This window comes from Enoplosus armatus, chromosome 19, assembly GCF_043641665.1.
Source record: "Enoplosus armatus isolate fEnoArm2 chromosome 19, fEnoArm2.hap1, whole genome shotgun sequence".
In the NCBI taxonomy this organism is placed as follows: Eukaryota; Metazoa; Chordata; class Actinopteri; order Centrarchiformes; family Enoplosidae; genus Enoplosus; species Enoplosus armatus.
In genome coordinates, this window is record NC_092198.1 from 17,633,814 (window position 1) to 17,658,050 (window position 24,237).

At 41.6% G+C, this 24,237-nt stretch overlaps 1 protein-coding gene across 1 annotated transcript in view; it reads right to left on the reverse strand.

The window, feature by feature from the left end:
- Nucleotides 1-24,237, reverse strand: part of ryr3 (ryanodine receptor 3) — a 106,223-nt gene that overhangs the window by 37,835 nt on the left and 44,151 nt on the right. The window contains exons 22-44 of the mRNA XM_070926354.1: nt 23,728-23,944; nt 22,949-23,053; nt 21,470-21,573; nt 20,885-20,968; nt 20,253-20,412; nt 19,866-20,010; nt 19,291-19,496; nt 18,923-19,097; nt 18,043-18,251; nt 17,669-17,832; nt 17,405-17,453; nt 17,130-17,290; nt 15,825-15,987; nt 14,678-14,764; nt 13,973-14,199; nt 13,603-13,815; nt 12,058-12,667; nt 11,333-11,533; nt 9,179-9,281; nt 8,797-8,931; nt 4,486-4,759; nt 4,186-4,300; nt 1,420-1,552 (exon numbers count right to left, since the gene is read on the reverse strand). Coding sequence (XP_070782455.1) covers nt 1,420-1,552; nt 4,186-4,300; nt 4,486-4,759; nt 8,797-8,931; nt 9,179-9,281; nt 11,333-11,533; nt 12,058-12,667; nt 13,603-13,815; nt 13,973-14,199; nt 14,678-14,764; nt 15,825-15,987; nt 17,130-17,290; nt 17,405-17,453; nt 17,669-17,832; nt 18,043-18,251; nt 18,923-19,097; nt 19,291-19,496; nt 19,866-20,010; nt 20,253-20,412; nt 20,885-20,968; nt 21,470-21,573; nt 22,949-23,053; nt 23,728-23,944 — 4,040 coding nt within the window. The remainder of the gene's footprint in view (nt 1-1,419; nt 1,553-4,185; nt 4,301-4,485; nt 4,760-8,796; nt 8,932-9,178; nt 9,282-11,332; nt 11,534-12,057; nt 12,668-13,602; nt 13,816-13,972; nt 14,200-14,677; nt 14,765-15,824; nt 15,988-17,129; nt 17,291-17,404; nt 17,454-17,668; nt 17,833-18,042; nt 18,252-18,922; nt 19,098-19,290; nt 19,497-19,865; nt 20,011-20,252; nt 20,413-20,884; nt 20,969-21,469; nt 21,574-22,948; nt 23,054-23,727; nt 23,945-24,237) is intronic.

The window sequence follows — 24,237 nt, forward strand, 5'->3', positions numbered from 1 at the left end:
GTCTTTACATTTGTTCTGCACTAAACAACAGGGGGCAGTCTATCTACATACGCTATTGTGATATTCTCCCAGTTCAGCAGGTCACGTTGAAGTGTTCATGAGATCAGCTCCACATCTAACCTTTAAACAAAGGCTAATTTCTTATTACAAATGAAACACTGATTTTTTTTAAATAACTTTTTTGAAACACTTAATATTTATTGTTAAAGGAAAATAATAATAATAAAAATATTGTTTACAGACATTATTTCCAACTCAACATTTACTAAAAGCACTACATTACTCATGCTTTATTACTTCAGTAATATTTGACACTTAATTATAGTTGGAAACATCATTTTCTAGAAACCACTATAAAAACATACTTCTGATGTATGGAATGTTTCACAGATGAACTGCGTCACGTTTGGACATCCGTGTCTCCTAATGGCTTCTTATTGCAATCAATGCACTTTTTAAGAAGCAACTTTCACAAGGGTCACAGAAGTACTCCATGTTGTGCCGGTATTCCTGCGTTCAAGTTAATGAATCCTCTCAGTGTGCCTACATAAAAGGTTACATTCCCATTGGGTACCAGCCTACAATAATAATAATAATAATAATAATAATAATAATAGTGCACACTGCAGGGCAATTCATATTAAATACATATATATCAGTAATTGGTTTGTAATTAGAATTATGTATTAGCCCTGAAATGAACAAACATTTATCCAGAAAACACAAGGCACGTCTACCAGCACCTTAACATAGACGTATGGGATTTATGAGTGAGCAAATATCAAATGTTTCACATTAGGCATAACAAATTGGTGTGTTGTGAACCTGTCCTCTTTCACAGGCAGGCGCTTGAGTGTACAGCAGCAGATGTAGCCGGAGCCCAGTGACTCATCAGTCCTGCCCTGCATGCCTAAATAACCTTCGTCCCTCATTTTCCAGCCTCCTTCTCAGCCATCCTTCTCCTCTCTATCAGCTGCTTCCTTCTCAAATTGATACCCTGGCATAATGTGGGCGATAAGTTTGTGTCGGCACTTCAATTAGTTGAAAAACTCCCCCAGCAAGTGGCACCTATAGGTTTCATTGAACATTTTGCATCATTTTGGGAGCAGCAAAAGGGCATTTTTGTCAGCTCCTACAGTGTGGTAAATACTTGTTATTCATAATGCCAAAGAATCCCTTCTTCTCTCAACATTTCTCTCTCCCACTATACCCTCTGACATTCTCTCACCCTCTTATCTAACCTGTCATATTTTTCTTCAGCGCCTTCTACTCATCCTTCATATTTTTCCATACATTTCTGCCTCCCTCTCTCAGAATGATATACTCCGACTGTAATAGAAAATGCGGCAAGGCAACTGTCCCAATATGAGATAATATGAGAGCAGACCGTCTCATTTCATGAAGTCTATCGGTACTCACCCAGCCCGACGCTGCTGTTCTCCAGCAGGTAGCTCAGGTGGTCAAACATGGCTTTCTGGTTCTGGCGGCTAATACGACAGAAGTAGCACAAGAAACGACAACAGCTGGCCACCATCTTGGGGAAGGCGATCTCCTGTGGACAACAATGACAACACAAATGTGAAGACGTGCTAAAGTCAAACTTTATTTGTATTGATATTTTCAGGGGAAAAGTAAAGAGTTGACATGGGCAACATTATACTTGTATCTTACTTGTATCTTATAGGCACATATACTGTATGTAGTCCATTATTTCCAGTATTTTACATATTGATCATATTGTAGTCTTAGCGTCAATTTCTTCATACAGTTTATTTCGTGGAACACTGCAGTCCAGTCGTCCTCTGTTGAAGGGTTTGGCTACAGGCATTTCCATGTGCTGGCTTTCTTGCTAGCAGCCAAGAGTATTTTAAACAGATTTTCATCCTGAGCCATGTGTTTGTCTGAGAGTCTGTCCAGATATAATGTGACATAAGAGCAATCAAGTATTATTCCAAAAGTTGTTTTTTTTACCACTCTGCCTCCAGCATTCATCATGTCCCTGATAACCCCTTTGAATAAACTTCAATTTGAGTTACAAAATATCATCTTCCAACAGAACTCCAGGACCTTGAGTTAGAAGTCTTAGCCTGGATTTCCTATATATCATTCCAATCATCCTCAGATATCTCCAAGCCTGATTCTCTCTCATATTTCTGTTTGAAATAGACAGCAGGTTTTAATGTGAATGTGAAACTCCAAAATATACTGTATGAGCCAACCTGATGTTGGAGATGATATCTAACCTTTCCCCAAAGAGGATTTTGATCCATTTTGATATGTCTGGAGGATGCAGAGTTTAATATGTTTGGCTCTGAAGTGTAGTCAATAAAAAAAAAATTAAAAAAAGACATTTCTATTTTCTGTTCAGAACACAACAACTGGAAAATCATTTCACCAACTGTATAATGTGGTTACCTCTGTGTCATTATGTAATTTCTGTAAGTTCTAGTGGAAGTTCAGTCTGAGCATAAATCTAAGAGTGAAGTCATTTTTGTCCACACCGGAGATGAGAGTAAATTGCCCGAGGAGAGGATAGATACCAGAGGGAGGGAAATCCTCATCTCAGCAAATGGCACTCTGCAAATATGCCCAAATACGTCAAAGTAATTTCACCTTTTTAATGTGTTTTAAGCCTTGTGAAAAGTTACTTAGTGGTAATGCTACCTGTGTGGTGCACGCATGCTGGGCACGACTGGGAATAAACATTTTATTAAAGTCTGGGTTGAAAAATAGAACCTATCCTTAAAGTTTTTATGTGTTTATCTTATGCCTTGATTATAAGTTATAAAATCCCTTGTTATCCTTGATTTTGTGAGCAAAGACGTGACTAGAAAATCAATTACACAACTAAATCATGGTTTGATATTATATCACGCCATGACTAAAACAACATTTGAGATAATCAGGGAGTAAATACTGCAAACCCGATATACATTTACAAGCTGTGGTACTGCCACTTTATATGGCCACAGTGAGTGAAGTGCACAGATCAAGTGGCAGTAAACTGGTCTGGAATTTATGTCTGCGACTGCGTGATCAGACTGCCAGAGTCAGATGTGAAGGCCTGAATTTGTCCCTGAGGTCTTTCTGTCTGAGGTTCAATTCATGCCTGGCACTGGCCGCGGTATTAAATCACAACCGTCTCTTCCAGCTTCTGTCAGCACTGCCCAAAATGGACAGGCCTCTGAGGCCTCCCTCTCACCCCTCACATGCCCTCCTGCCCTCTCCATTACCCTTGTGGTTTTTCTGAGTATTAGGTTGTTGATTTTGGCTTACTTCAACTTCTTAGGATTAAATTTGTTTTCCTGAGATCAGTATACAACCTATGAAGCATTAGAAGTTTAGCCTGTCAGGGCTTTTCAATCAAATAGTCCTAGGTCCAAAACTCCGATCTAAATCAGAAACTAAAATGTTGATTAACACATTTGTGTGTGAATTTTCCCTCACATCTAAAGAATGGTTAAGATTAAGCAAATCTGACTTATATTAGATTTCAAAGTGACTGATTTGGGCAGGAAACATAAATTGGAATGAGGTTCCTCTGTTAGCAGGTTAAAGGTGTCCTGTGGAGTTTTCTTGTAAACAAACCAAACAGTCGGTGTTTTTTACTTGCTAGCGGTAGCACATTGCCGCTTATATTGGAGCATTACTGCCACCTGTAGATCAGTGGAATAGTGTGAAATCTTTGGCTGGAATGTGCATCACATCATCCATGTGTGTGTGCATGAGTGAATGAATGCACGGCACAAACAAAACAGGGACCCACTCATAAAAAAACGTATCGCTCCATATTGCTGCTAGAGGCCAGAAACTCCACAGGGTACCTTTAAGTTTTTAAGGTTCTCTGGTTTCTCAATAAGACACAAAAACAGGTAAAGACATTTTTCTAAAACTTGAAATTCCAACAGATTTTGGGGTCAAAACAAGGCCAACAAGCTGACACTTGCAAGGGTTAAATTCAGTTAAAAACTAATCATAAAAACTTTGAACATCCACAGTTCAACGGCAACTGAGAAAACTCAATCTGCTGATGGGGGCTGTCAAAAGCTACAGAACAAACATGTAAGTGGGCCTTGAGTTGAGATGGTTTGTCTACCATTTACTTTCATTATAGTAACAACTTCAGGTTGAGGCACTGGGTCGTATTGACCACAGTTAATACAGAAAATGATCACGCCTTCTCACCTGTGACTTGTCTCCTCCCAGCACGTTGACCATGACCTCCATGACAGTCTCGTGCATGCCCAGCACTCTCATCAGGTTGGGATGTTGGTAGAAAACCTTGTTGTTCATGATGTCGCTGGAGCACAACAAGGGGATTTGTGACGGTCATGATATATCAATGACAACTGATATCATAACTTTTTGGGGCAATATTCGGCACATTGTAGAGCTGTATCTAAGTAAGGAACAATTGTGTAATTATTATCAACCATCATATCTGTATTTTACAATTTACATTGCGTTACAAACACATTTTCTTACCCGAGACCATCAATCATGAGCTTCTCCTCCTCCTTGCCCATGCGCACTGAGAGCAGAGACCTTATCTGACCCAGAGATACCAACAGGTTAATAGCATCCTGCACAGACGCGGCACTAATGGTGTAGGATTTCTTCATGGCGCGGAGCAGCTCCCCGATGCCGTCATACTGCCTCCTTAGCAGGCTGAACATCACTCTGACCAGCTCCGGGTCCTGAATGTGAGACTCCTGAGCCCAGCTGGTTATGGTCTGGGAGATCAGCTCCTTCAGGTTGGCTGGTGAAGTGAATAATGGTACAGAGGTGGTAAAGTTAGTGCAGCTTCCCTATCAGAGGCCAAACGGTGCCACCACACCACCACTGTGTTCCTGCGCGGATTATAGCTTGTTTTTCCACACAACTTCTACAGAATGCAGCAACACAGGTATCGAAGAAAGAGCTGCTGTTGCGGATTTAATACAAATAATGAGGACCATGAAAAAAGTATTTGTTATTTTTTGTCCTTCACAACAGACACATCTGACAGACAGATGAATCATTAGCGACTCATGGGAAAGAGAATCGCTAGAAGGAAATTGAGCAACACCTTCCGCATTGTCATTTGATGCATTGTTATTATAAGAAGATCGATTATTTATTATGTTTTCATTTAATGACATCATATTACATGATTATTGTGTGTTGTGTATTTAACTCTACATGTCAGTATTTCCAAATGACACTGAAATGTTCAAGTTGTTTAATGCAGCTTTAAAAAAACAACAACAATGAATGCAGATAAAGCAGCATCAGTAAACAGCATAATTCTGCCATTTCTGACTAACTAGAACTCAATGGAGCTTTGTAGGGGGTAAAAGTGTCAAGTCAGTTGTTCTCTGTGCCACGACACTTACAAAACCTTAGAATAACATGCTGTGCAAATGTGCCAGATTTATAACAGGTGTCCAGCAGAACAAGCACAATAAAGTAATGCTTTTTGGGCTTGCTATTGTGTTTATGTTGACTGTAGATAAAGTCAAGGTTCTGTAGCTCATCCTATGTATGAATCAAGGGAACACACAAATACATACTCACACACGCACACATATATCAGGAAAAGACAATTTTAGGGGACTGTAATAAAATGGTACTCGTGAACGTGGAATATGCAATTACTGTGTGGAACGACGGCCTCTCTCTTCACCACCACACTAGTCTGTTTATTAAAATGCAAATTCTCACAACCGGAAAAATACATTATTTTTGCGTATGGAAACAAAACGCTGAAGCTCGCTCCCAGGTGCCACCATGGGCTGCATAAGGAATGCCGTTTTACACCTTCAAACAACGGTTCACAGTGTTTTAGCTCATTCTTAACAGGAAAAAAAATCGCATTCATCCCACAGTTCAGCAACAATGCCGGCACAAGTCTGTACGTATGTATTTCATTTCAGTAATCAGTACTATTTTAAAGCTTTGTGATACAACCGCTGTATTTTAGAGGAAGTTTCTGATGAAGCCCAAAGGCAACACAAATTCATTTGTCTGAAATAAAACTACGGCTGTTTTGATTTGGTATATGTGTACTCTGTTACCTTTTAAAGGGTGTAAAGTAACTGTCGTAATGCATCCGTCACTCTCAGCATCGACTTTAAACCATCATACAGGTTTCTGCTGCTCATAATCAAACTTGGATGATTTGATCAGAAGCCTCAGGGCGGCTCGGCGGCTGTCGGCAGCGCTGCGATTATTACATTTACACGTCAGGCATTTAGCGAACAGTACGATCTGAAATGATGAGTGTCTTGAAAGGAGGAGGAAGCTAAAATGTATCTGTCCCCCACATGAAGGGCATCTTTAATCATGTCAGGAGAAAAGCAAGATCAGGTTTAAGTCTATAAAGGTGGGTTATGCTGCTACTTTTGACATTTGACCAGATGACTGTTTATGTACACTGATGACGTTGCCATTTATACAGTACATCAGTGGAGGTTTGCTGTGTACTTTAAGGTAATATCTGACTGGCTTGACACCTCAAGTCTGGCAATGTAGTTTGTCATTGGATGTGCGTGATCGGTTTGTGACGGTTTTTACACATGGTGTCCACATATCAAACCGGGATTTGTGGATTTTGCGTGTGCAATACAAGGCTATAAATCTCAAGCACTCTGCCTACAATCACTTTCTAAATGTGTTGCCAATCAATGCCAGCAACGCAACCACAATGCAATCAATATTACCGCGATGCCTTGCCTCACAACACTGTGACACTAACAACATTGAGCAAAACTTGACTCTAAAATGTTAGGATTAGAAGATAATCAAGCAAAATGCAGGTATTAAAATAGCTACAACTACTCTCAACCTTTATATCCCCGCAGTAAATTGACTTAGGTTAGGGTATAACTGACTTTTGCTTGTCCTTAAAACTTTTGACTCCAGAGGGAGTACCTTGGAAGAAAATGTCTGAAACTGTTCCCAAGGACTGTTGTGCTCCATTCCCCAGACACCTAAAAAGGTTTTTCATTAAAAAAAAAAAGGAATAACCTGCCTCGTCCATTTCATCTATGTTTATAGTAGAGCACACAATACTAGCTAGATATATTGAGATAGATGAAAAATAAACTGTAGCCCAGGAGGGGAGTTTGTTTTAAAAGAGGGTGTAAAGTCTGGGTGATCCTTTAAACTTCAAAGTCTCATCAAACCTTAATCTAACAGACCGGCAACAATAAAACAGTGCACAACTACAGAGGAACTCAGTGACCTGTGGTGATAAATGCAGAGGCTGTAGCTAAACACTGCACCTCTCCAAATGATAACATTGTTATTCCAAAGCTATCGCTGAACTTTGAGTGTTTAAGTCAAACAGCCCAACATCTGTAGCAAACAAAGGGTCAGAATCGACCAGAATCCTAATGAGAGTTGAGAGAGGGAGGGAGGCAGCTGCCCTGAAGGTGAATGTCTCACAGATTCACATCTGCTCTGCATCGTCTTAAACAGTGGCTCACATGGGAGTCATCACAAAACACAAAAAACGACCTAGTCTGCAAGATAATGACCACACACACACAGTCTGTATGGTGTCATTTATAAAAACGTTCAAGTTTCATAGGTGCTCCGAAATGCCAAACACTGAGTTGGCCATACTGAAAATTGTGACCTTTACAAACCATCAATTTTTAAAATGTATTTCATGTAGCACCACAATATAGGTGCAGTATCTACCTCATCCAGCAAGGCAAAAGTTGCCTTACAATATAATCCTGTTTTTAGACTAATTAGTATCAGCTTTATACATTTCATGAAGATGTAGTCAGGTTATATAAAGTAGATGTGCAGGGATGTACGTGTAAATAATAACCTTCATGACAAAGAATATTCAATCAAGTGTTCCAAAATCTATTTAAATTAAAACATCTGGAATACAAATAGTGCACACTCACAGACTCAGCTTTCTCTCAAGTGGTTTGATGGGTTTTGGTGTTATTCAGATTACACACTAAGATGCATAATACTAAATGTACAGATTAGACATTAAGATAACATTTACACGTTTAAAAACTGAGAGTAAATAGACCGGAAGAGGAGCAGCCATCAATACATATATACCTACCTCGATATGGTTTAAATATGATGTAGAAAAGGTAAAGCATGTCTTTCAGAATCATCTTGAATCACATCATCTGTCCACTTATGAAGCTTTTCAATAATGCAGGCTAGGTGTGGGAGGCTGGAGTGAAGCATTAAAATTTATAGCAGAGTCTTGCAGCGGCTGTCCATTAGTCTTCTACTATTTGAAACAGAACAGAGCAATGCTTTCAGCAAAGGGCAGCAGAGAAGAATACTGAAACCACTGACCCCAGGTTGAAGCAAAGAACTTGTCAAACCAGTAGCTGGGCCGTGTCTTCTATTCTGTTTCATTTAAGATGGGTACATCTGAAGGGATTTCAAAGGTGTTTGGAATTGAAGGTGCATAAAAGACAAATATTTTAGAACGTGCTATGGCTTATTGCCTTTCCAGCAAACGTTTAGATACTGACTAGATATCGATATGATGGCGTGCAATATGGAAATGCTGAGTAGCATTGAGATGAAAGAGGAATTGATAAAAGTTTCATTGCCCTCTCATAGGTGAGGTGAATGGGTCTCTGCATCTGATCCTTTTGAGAGTTTGTTGCCATTTACTGTGAACTCCCAAATCTCTTAAATTACCGATGCATCTGAATAAGTTACAATTTCACAAAAAAGGCAGCGCGATGAGGTGTTCAGAAACCTCATCAGCCAGTAAGTACCCTTTCAGGTTATAAGGCCATTTTCCTCTTTGGCGCTACTTACTGGGAGCAGCCTGTTCCTGCTCTGTGGGTTCCTCCTCTGTCTTCTGAGGCGGACCTTTGATCTTGTAGAGTAAAGCGAGGAGACGGCCTTTTATCGAAGTGTCCTGCTCTTCCTCTTCCTCCTCCACGGGAATTCCTGCAAGGGGAAACACATTTCTGACACTCAGAATTTCAACATTTTATATTAAGTGCTTAGATGCGCACAAAGTTAGTGCAACTATGTTAAAAGGGGCCAAGCGTAATACAGTATGTTCCAGATCAGGCCAGGGTCAATGTGACTGGTAGCCTCCATTTCACAAGAGGCGTACTGTATGAAGAAAGTATGAACATTAATGAACCAACATCAACAATATCTGGAAAGGAAGTGAGCAGTTGGACTCTACCGCAGTGCAGTCTCAACTCTTCATGGAAGGAGTTGAGCTCATCCTGGATCTCCTCGGGACAGGGGCAGTCCTCCCCTGCACTGAAATTCAACAGGATGTTGATCTGCAGGAAACAGACAAATGATAAGGTTAGAACAGCAGAGAGTGGGGAGGGAAATATAAAAATGTGTTTTGGGGGGCAGGGGGGCCGAGGGGAGGGAGAAATAAGCAAACAAGCACACAAGCGTGCGAAGGAGTGAATAAAAAGGAGGATGGCATACAGAGAGGATGGCACCATTATTATTCTGAGCCACACTCAGCAGCAGAAACTCTAACTGTAGTCTCCTGCAGCGAGCGCTCACATGGGTTTTTCAGATCACATCTGTCTGATCAAGTGAAAATTCAAATCTCGAAAGTCTTGATCTGGATCACAGAACTCAGCTTTCATGATGAATGATTCGAAATGGCTACCTATCTGCTGTGTTTGCTGCATGTCACAAGCTAACTATAAAACAGACTAAATATACGTGAGATGCTTCCCCAGGCAAAGAAAATGCAGTTCAGGCTATTCTGATGTCTATTTGTGGCAGAGCTTTTTAATAAACCATCTTGGAGAATGTTGCCTACAGTATACACCTGCTGCTGACCACTACGCTACGTATTTTTCCAGGGATCAGAGTATAGCTGCATGGCCGTGCTTATCTGCTAGGTTTTGCAGCTCAGATGAAGCGCAATTAAACATTCCGCACAGAGAAAGCTAGTCGTGCAGATCTAAACTTTTGGCTCACTGCTGTGCTGTATGCAAGAACTCTACCCGGCACAGAGGCAAGTGATCTGAACACAAACGGAAAGGAAACAGAAAGGACTTTCTGGCTACTGGGCAGGGAGAATAATGTTGTACCTCTCTCTTCCTCTCTACTCTGAGATAGAGATATGGATGTTAAATGGGGCCTACTCATGAGCTACAAAGATCTGAGCCCCTGGCACTTCAGTGTGCTGACGAGTTATTACACAGTGAGCTGAAAAACACTGGACGCATGTGTGAGATCCATGAATACGCTTTACTTTGCGTTACAGCGAGCCACTAAGCAGCAAGAGCCAATGCTTCATCACAGGGTCTCGAAAAATATTTCATCTGCTTCCATCAAAGCTTTTAATGTTTTAAAACAGCAGAGAGCAGGAAACCACAAAGAGTTTTCAGAAGGAGAACACAGGAATCCATTGATTTTAAAAAGTAAGTGTTTCGACCATCAAACAGATAAATGAGAAGATGAAAGCGGGTCCAGCTACATCCTATGTGTCTAATATTTACAGTGCATATGACGTAATGGTAGAGCTAGACCGAGTGATCAACCAATATTAGCTTATTAATTATGATAGTCATTATGATTCAATCCCAATTATGGACGAAGACGAAGAGTAGCTGTGTAAGAGTAGGAACAAATGTGGGTCCAAATAAACAATAAGGCTTACGCAGTCCAGTCTGCCCCCTGCAGTGACCACTGCCCTGATCGCAACGAAACCCGAGTCTGACCTCTCAAAAGTTAAAAAGGCCGACTGCTTCAACATCTGTTGTGAGAGAGAGAATAAACCCTCGGGGGGGGGGGGGTATTTTGGTCTGCTGGTGTGATTTAGGTTTCCTAGCAGCATCTCAGCCCCGGTCAAGCAGGTATTTTTGTAAATGTAGCAGGTTTGACTTTTTTATATATATTTGTTTGTGCTTTAATGTTCTGCACTGAACCTTGCAAACAACGTCAAGGCTAACCTTTACGTTAGTTATCACAATGCATCCTGAGCTATAAACGTACTTGAAATTCAAAAAAGCTGAACACAATATAATGTACATTCCCCTTTTGGGACTAATAATTTTCTGCTCCTAAATGCCAGCCGTTTAACTCTCAATGCACGGTCAACTCACTCCAAATTCAATTTAGCCTCACATATGGCCCAATTTAGCCTTCGGGAATACCAGCTGAAGAAAAAAAAAAGTTAAGAACCAACAGAAAACTAAAAGCCCTGTACTCCACTCTCTGCCTCTGACTCTGTCCCAGTCAAGGTCATTGATTCTTTTCACCCCAAAGGCTCATGTGATCATGCTGGGGTTTTGTTGCGACAGAATACCTCAAACAACCGTGAACATAGAGTACATCTCAAACAGGATGTATTGTACTGTACCTGCTCCTGTGGGGGTGATCGAAACTCTTTAGTCTTCTTGGCAGTGACGGCGGCGGACATGTTGAGCGCCAGCATCAGCTCGTTGTAGCGGAACTTCTGGTTGAACTGCAGCTTGGACACGAAGCTGTCGGAGAAGGAGACGATGGACTCGATGCGGTGCTTCAGCTCACAGTCACAGAAGTAGTGCAGCAGCTCGCACATCTGAAAAGAGGCGAAACACATTCAAAGACACTGATTCCGCAGGAATGGCAACCCAGCAAACATCTGGAAGTAAAACCTTCTCTGTGTCTGTATTGTTTGATGTGGTTTTAAAATAAGAAAACTTTCATATCAACTGATTAACCCTCACATATTATTGCCATTTCCAAGAGATCATCTGCCTCCATCTCCATAATGCAAAGATTAAAGTTGTACTCACTGAGTTTGAATGTTTACAGCCTTGTGGACTTTTTGTCATTGATAAGAACATTAGTATTCAACCACTGCCTTCCTTTGCACTCAGGCAGTCACTTCTCAGTAAGAGATAAATCATAAAAGCCCTGAACTGCTGACAAATGAGGAATTAGTGTACCAAATCGGATGAAGGCAAATAAGATGGGGAAAATTAAAATGTAATTAAAAACTTGGCATATAAATTGATGGACTTAGTTTTATGAAACTATTTTCAATCTCACATTTAAAATCTCTGAAATGTGTGTGCATGTTTTTATGATCATTTCCATCACCTGGTGTTTGACAGACTCGGGCAGCGACTTCTCCAGCAGACCTTTAACCGGCGGTTTACTCTCCTTTGTCTCCTCCTCCCCCGCCTCCACGGCCTTCTCCTCGTTCTTGCTCACTTCCTCCTTCTCCCCCACCACAGCCACCTCATCCCCCTTGACTTCCTCGCCCTCCTTGGCCTCTCCGAACACGTTGGGGTCAATCAGGAGGAGAATCAGTCTCACCTCCTCACTTGTTAGGACGCCCATGATTAACAGCGTTCCAATCAGCTTCAGGATGGGGACGAACTGGTACTGCACGCTGCCGCCTACCGGGTCTCGGATGTGCGTGCCTCCGCCCTGCACAGCCTCAGTGAGCATGCTGATGGCTTTTTCTTTCAGGATGCCCAGAGGGATCTGGGGGCTGTAGAGGAACTGGTGGCGCTTTGTATTGATGATGCCAACGGGGGAGAAGTTGACCCGGGGTTTCAGGGAGGTGCTCAGGCCCACACCAGGCAGCGAGTGCCTCTTGGACTCATCAGGGAACAGCTTGATGGAGCGAGTCTCGTCCGTCACAGGGATGATGAACTCGTTGTTCATCATTAGGCGAGCCTCCTTTGCCGTCTCAAGATGGATGCTGGCAATAAGAAGAGTCAGTTCAATCACCGCACACATCTGGGGGCATTGGCCATTATACAAATACATAACCATTCAGTATTCTAGGTTTAAAAATATCTTTATATATGTGGTACAAATGTGCAATTGGTAATATCTCTACAACCCCACAGAACAAAATTACCATAATATATCTGTGGGAGGTGACAGGGTTGTTGATGAATACCAATGACTCAGCAATTACCTGACTATCTGCTGAGAGGCTGAGTTCTGAAACTGTGGCCCATAATCACAGTTTTGAAACAAACCTCCCCACCCACAGGGATGTTAACACCCTCCACTTAAAACTGTATTTTCAGAGTTTAATGAAGTTAAGCACGGTGTCTTGAAAGTACCAGGTGACATTCATACTGTATGATTCGTCCCAATTATGTCTGTCTTTGTGGTTAAGTTGAGAATTTATTGACATTATGGGAAGAAAAGAGAGATTCAATTACACTGGAGGTGTGCAGGCAATACAAACCACGTCACAGAGGCATTATTAAGATTTATTATGACACATTTACTTTGTGGTCTTGTGTGCTGCTCCATCACTTTAACAGTTAATGGTGCTGGAGGAGTTGATGCTGTAATAAGTCATGATTCTATCATTGATCATCATTAGATTCTCTGATGAGTAAAAACATTGCTAACTTTTTTTTCTTTTTTCTGTGCATGAAAGTTGAAAATTTTAACACTTGCAGCGTTGTAGACTTTCATTTTGTATCACTGACAGCAGCATTTATTTCATTTCCTGCTACAATTTCTACTCTTCCATAACTCAAATGCAGACAAAAAATTTACCAAACTGCAAGACAGCAAAGATGGATGAAAAACAAATCAAAAACAAAATCATCAATTACAATCAAAAAAGTCATGATCTGACTACGTTACTAAAACCAACTGAAACTACCACACCTGATAAGGACATTGTAGAAGCCCTCTCTCAGCATGCCAGAGAGGTACTGGTTGTCGATGGTGTAGAGGAGCTGTGACTGGTCCAAGTGGCTGCAGAGGGCGTGAGCAACGCGGGTGTTTCCCAGGGCACAGAGGGCGCAGAACAGCTTCAGAGTGTGGTAGTGGAACTTTCTCAGGTCTTCGTGCTCAGATAACTCCAGGATGTCCAAACACCTAGAAGAAAGCAGGAAAAGATGGAGGTCATTTACCCCGTTTGTTAAATCAACATTAAAACAGCAACAAAGCCCCTGCTCCTGAACCTGTCATGTCCCGCAGGTGAAGGTGTCTACAGTGCATGTTCTAAAGCCTACATCACATCCTGGTTGCAGACCTGTTCTCCTCGGGGATATGTACGGCCATCATCTGCAGAGGTTCCAGACACTGGACCACCCAGCCGTGCCTCTCGCTGACCCGAGCAGTCTCCACGCTGAGGAAGGTGTTCGGCATCCGGCTCCACAGCACGGCCACGATGGTCTGCACATCCAGCCGCGGCGGGCACTGCGGCACCGGGTTCCTGTGCTCGCTCTTAAATATGGCGGACGAGAGTGGCATCGCATCCTGGAAGCAGAGGGAGAGAACGACAAAACTGTTTGAACGAACAGATAGACTGTGTGCTTTTGGTTTAATAATATTATTCTTGAATAAACATTTTGATTCTAAAAACACTTCCAAGTGATCTAAATGGTGCCTGAGGGGTCCTTGGCGAAATACAGCAAAACAAAGTTTAACTTGATTAATATTTCATCCACAATTATCATCCCTAGATCATCAAGTAGTAAATATAAAAATATGTATTTCTAGCATAGTTGAATTCTAATTCACTTTTCAAGTTTAACGTTTAATTAATGACATTTTGGGTCACAGAGTTACAGTTTAGGTCTGACATTAAAAGTGATTTGTGAAGAGTGAAAAATTAAAGATTCCCTATGCAAAACTGTTCTACATATCACAGCAATCTGTTACTTACTGTAAATGAGGTTAGGTGTACTACGGCATTAGTTAATGAGCACGATTAGAGAGACAAAGAGAGACAAACCTTGATCTTCACAAATTCCAACTGGAAGAGGTTTGCACTGGTGGGGCGTACAAACACAGCAGGGAACAGCTTGGTATTCGGCTCCACCTGAAAATAAACAAAGCTCAGGCTTCGAACATCATGAATCATTTACATTCATAGGATTTAATATTGCACAAAAAAAATTAAACAAGAGCGCGGAGATTAATGGAGATTAATAGTCAGATCTGTCCTGAACTGAACTCTGAGTGGAATCCAAAGCCAGAGGTAATTCTTATTGTGCTCTTCTATCGGCTGCTCTGGTGGCAAATTCAACAAATGTCAGAGGGCTTTTCACCGCTAAGCCCGTGGATTAGCTGGTGTTATAAATCCAAGTTCAATGAGTATCAGTTGGTGTATTGATGACAGCCATCAGAGACAAAAGATAAACACAACGAGAGAGGAACAACAACAGCCACAAATCTGAAGCCGTAACAGGACGAAAAGCTTTTCATCAGGCTGAAAGCCTCTTGATTCCCTCTGAAGACTTCCCCTTTTAAAAATGCCAATTCACGACTAAATCGAGGATTCGAAAGAAGAGAGAAAAACGGGAGACAATGACGGAGGTAAAGACGAGAACAAGACTCGGGTGATAAAAGCTTCTCAAGGCATCATTCTGATGTCTAGTCAGGTATTCAATATGATGTGTTAAAAACCTGAGATCAGCGAGGCGAGACGAGGATTACTGAGCAGATGTCTGTCTTTGTTAAGACTCTGGTATTGAAAACAGATGAGAATTCAGCTGTATAATTTCCTAACTGCCTCTCTGCAGGTCTAATTTACTGCAGTGCAAATTTGTTTACGTTACCTGAAGGGATGAAGATAGAAGGGAAGATATTCTGAGTGTGTGCAGGCAATACAAATAAGTATGCGAGTGAAAGATTTATTACAACAAAAACACTCACAAGTTCTCAGTCTCTGAATGTAATGGTTATGGAGCCGAGTGTTGAGGAGTAATGACCAAAATTTCAACAGCATTGAGCTCTTCTTTTCTTTGCTTCTCAGTTGTGGGAGAAATACTGTATATTTACCACAGGAGAAGGCAATAAAGACACATACTGAAGTTTATGAGGCGGACCGTCCTTGTGCGTCCTCTGCGCCCCACTGCTGTGCCATTATTCTGACGTACCTGATATGTTGTGGACAGCTCCTTGCCGTTGGCAGTGAAAGAGACGAGGCCAGTGGCCAGGTCGACCAGACAGCCGATCTCCAGGTCAGAGTTGGAGCGGCTGGAGGAGGACGGGCCGGCTGCGTCCGCTCCGCACACCATGTAGCAGTTACTCCTCTGGACACTGCAGCAACAAAAGCCGAACAGGAGCTTTGCATGTGAGCGCGAATATCCACAGGACAACTAAGACGGTTGAAAAGTAAAGAACTCGTACGCAACATGTTTTCATTATGTGACACATCCATCGATCTGTGTTGACTTTTGTGACTCTTGCCTCATTCACATTCATTCCGTTACACACAGAAGCTCTCTCGAATACTGAAGGAGGATGGGAAAAGGATGAAAGATAAGTCAATATGTCTCGCCAATGCCACTCCAAAGTCAAGTTATGGATTATGGGAAATTGGTTTAATCTATACAGAGTTGACTAGGAACAATTTTAAAGATGATTGTGTTGGTAGTATAATGTTGCCAGGCCACCTGGACTCCTACATCTTTGCTATCTTTACATCAAGCACCACAATGGAAAAAAAGTCTCGTTATTGCATTATCCTCGACATTTTCCGTAGATGTGTTTGCTTCGACGTCCTCCTTCTTGTAACGTCAGTTCTGGTATGAGCATGTCATCTAATGTGCAATGTAAAGTCATTTAGAAGTGTGTTCAAGGGACGATTGCTCTTTTGTTTTGAAGGAGTCTAAAAAAGAAACTAAGTTGAAAAAAAAAACAGTTTTATAATTTAAATTATTTTATATATTGGATTTGTTGTTTCAGATTTTTCAATTGGCAATGTTTGTTTGGTTCATTGACAGTAATTTGCTAATTGGCTAGAGCCATGGTAGAAGTTACTTTTGCCTTTTCTTGCAATAGTTTTGGGGTTTCTGTACAGCCAGAGCTTCATTCCCTCATACTACCTCGTTCAGGCCTTTAGCATTCTCACACAAATGACAAGTCTTGCAGTGAGAAAGCAAAAAGTAACGCAGGGCAATAGAAAATGTATTGTAAGAAAACACAAAAAGTATCACAAGGAAATTCATTTACGAAATCACATTTCACACAGTGACCTCAGGGGCTCTGGCTTCACGCTGTGGCCACTTAAACAATATTGTATGACCTTCCCTAAATGACTGTATTTTTGAAATTCCCAGCTACAGCCTGATTTCCTCAGAGAACCCAGCAAATCTGCTGACTCTCCCCGTCTACATTACACCTCTCTCCGCTTGATGATATCTTATAAACTCCAGATATTAAAAAAGCAGGGAGCTCACCTCTCATGGACCCGGCCCCTCTCATCTCCCAGGGTGACGGTGACTGTTCGCGTCTTGCTGAGGCTGAAGTTCTTGCTATGGTAATGATAGTCCGGAGTGACCCAGCCCACCCACACTGACGCAGGGTCCTGTCCAGCAAACACTCTCACTGAGTGGTAGTACTGCCATAAAAAAAACAAACAGCACAATAGATTACCCTTAGTGAACAGAGAGCACAGAGTATAACAATGTTTTTCAGATGCCATCTGTATCTTTAAATGTCTGGGTTGATTTACAGTTGTGATGCTTCCGTAGTCAACAGTTCCATCTTCTTTTGGCGGATGGCTGCAGAGACACAAACACAGCTGCAGGTTATAAGAGCAATAAAGTTTTGTTTTGTTTTGTTTTTTAAATTGTATTGCAGTTGCCAGGCAGAGCGAAATAAATGCAAATTGAGACTAAACTATCATATGAATCAATCTGACATTGCTCCAAAAACAGCCATTGTTGGAGAAAACAATGCTCTCCACTGCTGTTCCAGAGTGGCGTTGTTGTCAGACCTGAGCTTCAGTGATTCGTCCAGTAACTTGTCTGCAGAGTAGAACTCCACAGGCATGCTCAGTCTACAGTAGAGCATGTCGTTGTTGCTGTTCTGTGTGCCAAACGTCTTGTGGGTGACCTTGAGGCAGGGAGGGCTGTCTACTGTGCCGTCGATCCTCGTCACCTGAGGGAGTCAGGAGGTGGGGATCAAAATCCAAAGAGAGACCAACATCACTGTGTCCGTCAACACCAGTAGCACTGTACATTATATATACATTTACAGTCTTATTCAGATGATACTGGTAACATGCAGCTTTGATGACCATTGACTGAGAATCCATGTTGCCTGAAACATAACATAACAATAACAACAATAAAGAAAATGCTTCTTCACCTCAATATGCATGTGGTCCTGGGGTACGTTGACAAAGGTGGGAAGGCGCTTGCTGAACCACACTGTGATATCTCTGTTCGTGTTGACAGCAAAGGGCTCAAAGCCTTCCTGGAGACCACACATGGTGTAGTACTTTAAAGTGCTGGCGTCCTTGCCCAGGTTCATACGTCCGATCTGAGACATGCCCAGACTGCACACCGGGATGAAACCTGGAGGAGGGTTAAGGGACATTGGTGGGTTTGCCAGGCCAGTATTGGTCTTTTCTAAAGTCCAGTCATGTCATCCCTCCCTTGTTGCAACGCGAGAGGTTCTTCACTGTATGAAGTTGGAAAACCTTTCTTTGCACATTTAATCAAAGAGTAACTCAGTTGCTTCCCTACCACTAACGATGTGATCTGTCTGTCTGTCTGCCCTCAAGAGCAACATTTAATTAGTCCGGTGACTTTATGACCCCGGCAAAAAAAAAAAAAGCTCAGGACATGAAAAATAGGAATGTGTTAATTATTAATAAAAATTGATTAAACTTAATTTTAGCACATGCTATTCTACTAAATTGTGTGTCTTTATTAGCCTCTAAAAGCTCATATCAGTGTCGATACATCCATCACACATCAACTATAACAATTCAACTTAACTTTATTATTAAATGCAACTCTCTCTCCTGTCTTGTCCTGGGCCAATGCCACTATGGACTTAAAATTGCAACATTGTTAGCATTTTGTACAGTTTTTTCTTTTTCTTTTTTTTTTAGCCTCATGCTAACTGCCAAACAAACCCTCTGGAGTCAGTGGTACCTCTGGAGATACTGTGGAGGAAACACACACACACAGAATAAATGAATGAATTAGCACTAAAGTTCACTGGAGCGTGGAGCCCTCACCGTCCTCTGTCTCGAAGTCAGCGAAGCAAAGCTCAGAGCCCTTGTTGGTGATCAGGAGCTCTCCGTTCAGGGTGAAAATCATGGATTTGTCCTCCATGTTGATCATGCAACCGACCACGTCGCCCTTTTTCCAAGGATGTCCAAAGTAGCGGCTGCCTGCATGCATACGTCGACCCTTAAGAAAGAAAAACAAAGCTTGACATTTTTGCAGCATACACAATAAGCCATGCTAATAAAACTGTTATGATTAAAGTGATCCTACTGCACAAGCTAGCAAAATATTGTATATCGTAATGCGCCAAGGATGAAAAAATGATGGCTGCTGCTTAAGTAAAATAGTACAATATGTCCTAGCAGAGCTGGGTTACCCTGTATCCATCAAAGACGAAAGCCTGGTCATCCCCTCCCAGTTCCACGTCGGGCCTGCAGCCTGGTCTGGCCCAGCCAACCCTCATGTCGCCTCCGCTCAGGGCCTCAAACTCAAAGTACCACTTTCCCGTCTTCACTGCATATGTCTGCTCCACGCGGAAGAGGCGGATGGTCTCGATGCTCTGATCATCCACCACATGGGCGCCTAGGGAGGATAGAGACATGACATAATGATGCTTTAACTTGATAGATACAACAAATAGCAACTGAAAAGTGACACCAATAGAATATGTAGATCCTTTTAGGCAGCATTTTCAGTTTCAGTATCAATTTAGAAGAATACAGGCCAACTGCGGCAGTAACTCAGTCCATAGAGATTTGGCTTGGGAACCCCAGGTGATTAATAAAGTAATTCTTCTTCTTCAACTGATTAAAGTTATTGGCTGTGCCACTAAATAAGAATCCTTGCAGTGCACTTAGTATAATACTATAATAATTAGTACATACAATATCCCAACAAGCCAAATAAATTAAACCAGGATTTATAAGGGTTTTCTTTGCAACACGTCCTCACCCTCCTGGTCTGGGGGGTCGATGTCATATCCATATCCAACCATAGTCCTGATGGCCTCTCTCAGACTGTCTCTGTTAGATTTCTTTGTGCGCTCGTCCAGTAAAGCGTATGGCACCAGGCGAGGATTACGCCTGCTCTTCAAATCCTGACACAAACAAGAAACACACGCTAATACAATAGAGGAAATGTGCAAGTAGAATAAAGACAAGCAGATAAAACAAACAATAGAAAATAAATGAGGTTAAAAAATAATGTAGCATATACATTTGGCATTTTAAATATTTGAAGAAACCTAATTTATTATTAACTATTAATTGTACTCAAATTTAAAAACCAGACTAGTGTACTGCCAGTTCCTCCCTAAATGAAAAGAATAAAGACTTTTACCTGCTGGATGCCATAGGTCCATCCTTGTTTAATTCTGTCTTTGGCCCACACATTGTGTGCATTCTCGGCCAGTTTATCAACTAGAACCTCCTGACCTGCAGTCAGTTTCACGTCAGAGAGCTCCAGTGGCGCAGGCTTGTATCCATTAGACATCATGTAGCTGCAGAAGACACAACGTCACAAAAGGTAAAAGCACAGCATTTCATTAACATCATGTGCCCATTTCCACTCCAATCTGGTAAAACTGTATCCAATTACATCTTTCTTTTTTTATTACAGCTTGAACAAAAGGCAAAGGAATAACATATCAAAATCGGTTTCAAAATATACGAACGGTAAATAACATAAATGCTACAGAGACTTCATGTCACGTTTGGCACTGTGTTTTCCACGTGGTTCAGACACTCCACTTGAAAACAGTAACAATTAAAAAACATTTGTTTCTTAGTCTTTGTAATGAAATAATTCAAACAAAAATCTCTGAAATCATGTGACATTTGATCCAACTTGCTTTGCTTTCAGTACCAGTAAATCTGCCAATCATATTGTCATAAGGATACCCCATGACATCTAGATGACTTCAACAGGATGGACTTGAGAGGCTGTGATAAGAAATAAAGCTGCTAACTTACTCTTTGGGAAGTTTGATTTTCTTCAGATCGTCCTCAGCGTGAACATTGACTTGGGCAACATGGCATCCAAGAGCCAACAGGGTCCTGAGGATGAAGGAGAAATGTAAAACTCAAAGAGAGCTCGAGCACCATTCTACTTTGTTAGATGAATATGTTTCAGCAGAATCCATCGCGAGACTGCTACATTTTTAACGCACTTTGATAAACATTGATACATCTCAGTCGATCAATAGTTACACCGCAAATAGTAGCCGTGTAATAGTAGCTGTTGGAGGAGGCAGTTGGGGCCCCCGACAGTATGTCATTGACAAACCGAATACCTGACTGAAAATCACTGTAACAGGAGGTTGCGTTATTGAGCCAAGCCAAATGTTTTTACAGTGAGATGACTCAGTAGTTGGCTGAAATAAGCTTGGGACGCAAGATTTCTTAAAAATCAATACTGGAATTCACTCAGGAGATGCAAGTCATTACAAGCACTACTTTAATCTGAGCCTTAATCTGCTCTCGCACAGCATTCAGCAGTGAGCAGAGGCCCATCCATGGATATGTAATTGGATTATTTGCCGTACTGCCCAGCCTTACTTAAGTGTTTCACTGGACATCTGCAGGTTGTAGTTCCTTTCGGTTTCAGGCAGCTTGGTGAAATCCACAAGGCAAGGGTGCTGCCTCTTGTTGTCATCACGAATCTGAGGAGAAAGCAGCCGGGTGTCATGACTGTAGATTTCATGTCACAGCAACAAATGTGGATTCTGTTTTCTTTCCCTTTCTTTTGGTCTATGAGCATGAGATATGTCTATCCATAACACCCCAAAGGAAAGCATGATTAAGTGTGGCTCAGTATTCAGAAAATAAAACACGGGACTGCAGCCAAATTTATCTGCAGTGGACGCAGATGCATTTTTGTTAGTTTAGCGCTTGGACTGATTTAAGCCTCAGGTGTTGATTTTTTAATGAAGCAGAGATAAGCCTGAATCAGCTCAGGGAAGAAAGTCACAGTGGCAAGAGACTCAGCTGCTGCCAGACTCTGAATAAGACTGCCAGTGACTCTTTCTCTGATAGTCTTCTGTTGACAAAGGTAAAACAGAAATGAGGTGCACAAAAAAGTATAAGCAATACACAGTTAAGGTCAAGAACCCTGATGCAAGACAACAAAGCCGTACCCAACTTTGTTATCATCCTGCCTGCCAAGTATCTGCTGCTTGTCCATAGAGGTTTCTGTCTTGGATTCAGAGCAATGTCACTTTGAGTTCATTGAGGCTTGTTACAGCAAAATTAAATACCAAGCAGCTGTTTGGACCTAAATGTTGTCCTTAATAAACTGTAAGACCTGGGTTACCCCTCCCGAGTGGAGCTTTCTCCCAGTCTTAATTAATGTGGATGTCGTACTCTCGGAAGGTGAGACACAAGCTGCCGTGGCGACGGCCTCAGTGGGAAATGATCCTGTGATAACGACTACAGCTTAAAAGAGTGTGTGATCAGACTTCTGACAGAGAACAGGATGAGTGACTGACAGTAAAATGACGGGAAAGGGAAAGTGGAAAAAAAGGCGATTTCATAAAGGCTAACTGCAGTTACGCACTTCACCCTAAACTACATATTTGAGCATCCAACTGTAAAATAAACAGCTTCTCATCAGTTATCTAAATGACCCCAAACCAGTTCTAACTAGATATGTCACCAATACTGGCCATTCTTGACATTCTTCATCTAATCTGATCTAATACCTCTTCACAATGAGTAATTTCACTTTGAATACTTCAGCAGATAATGTTAATTATTGTTAACTCTTCCTTAGTAAAGGATTTGATACATTCTCCGGCACAGAGCATCCTTAAACTCTCTGTTTTTCTGTAGCCGAGTGTACTAACAGGCCAGTTATCAGTAAACTGAGGCAGCAGCCAAACCCAAACTGCTTTCATGTACTTCTGAGATATTAGAGTTAATGGGCCATTATCATGCATTTCACTGAGGAGGGCTCAGGTTGACCTTTGTCACTCACTGTTTCCACATACGCCCAGGGTGTTTTTGTGTGCTGACTGAGATGATGGATAGCAGCTTTACCTTGCCATAGGTCCATCCCAGTTCAATCTTGTTCATCCCCCACAGCTCGTGGATGTTTTCTGCCAGCTTGTCCCGGACGTTGTCCAGGTGAGGGGGAAGAACAATCTGCAGAGAGGGACGGGGAACAGATGGTACAGTGTGATGATAAAAAGATGCCAATGGGACAATGAAAACTGTGCTCATTTTTTTTTTCTCCTGACTATGCAATTGTTAGATTCCTAAAGGATGGTAGAAAGAATTATTTTGGCTTTGTTACACTAAGGTAGCAAGTCTGCATTTATTTAGCATTTGTGCTTCAGGGCCACTGCGGAGCTGAGTATTATATAACAGGCGTTAATCTCATATAAGAGATTCCTGAAACTTCCCAAAGGCTTCAAAAACTTTTTGAGGCTTTATTTTTCTTTCCAAACAATCCTGAAAAAAAAAGGAGCAACAGATCAGCAAAAGTGTGGAGATAATCAGCAAAGTGATTTTGAATTTATTATCTAAAGTAACATAAACCCTGTATAATAGAATCCCTTTTAAATTTCTTCAGGCTGAGAATCACGAAGAACTAACTAATAGTATTTTTAATATTTAATGTAAAAGTGAATAGCAAGCCTTTTTACCTAAAAACATTTCTCTTGTTATTTATTACTTCTCATTTATTATACCGTGCAATGCGTTTACATATTTTGGTCATTTCTATAGTATGCATACAGAGTATTCAGTCATTTTCTTTGCTGTATGTTGAATTTAATGAGGCAACAGCGAAACGTCCCTGATGGTGCTTTCCTCACCTGGCTGGTGTCAACAGGAGTGGGGATGAAGGAGGCCTGAGAGAGGAACTGGGTGGTCCCCAGCAGGTCACGGACCCCCTCGTGGTCCCTCTTGTACTCCTTCACAGGCTCTACATGCATCTTCTCTTTGGGCAGCAGCGCCTCGTAGCACGGAGAGTAACCAGCGGGCGGCAGGAACTTGAAATCTCCGTGGCGTCCGCCCAACAGGAAACGAACCCTGGAGATGAGAGGTTACATAACATTGCATGACGTTATGTAATAATATTCTGACTCTTAACTTCGCCATGGGCATTTGAAGGGTTTCTTTTTACTTACTTTTTCATTGAATTTTGAAGCCTGCAATTTTCTACTCAAATACAATTTAGCAAACACTCCACACTGCCATGAGTTAATACCAAGGCTGCAGTGGAGAGTAAAGCCACCCAAAGGCAGGGATTATCTACCTCCTCATAAATCTTTCTGCCATAAATTCATTTTGTACTTAGTAGCACCTGGTATCAATGTAATTAA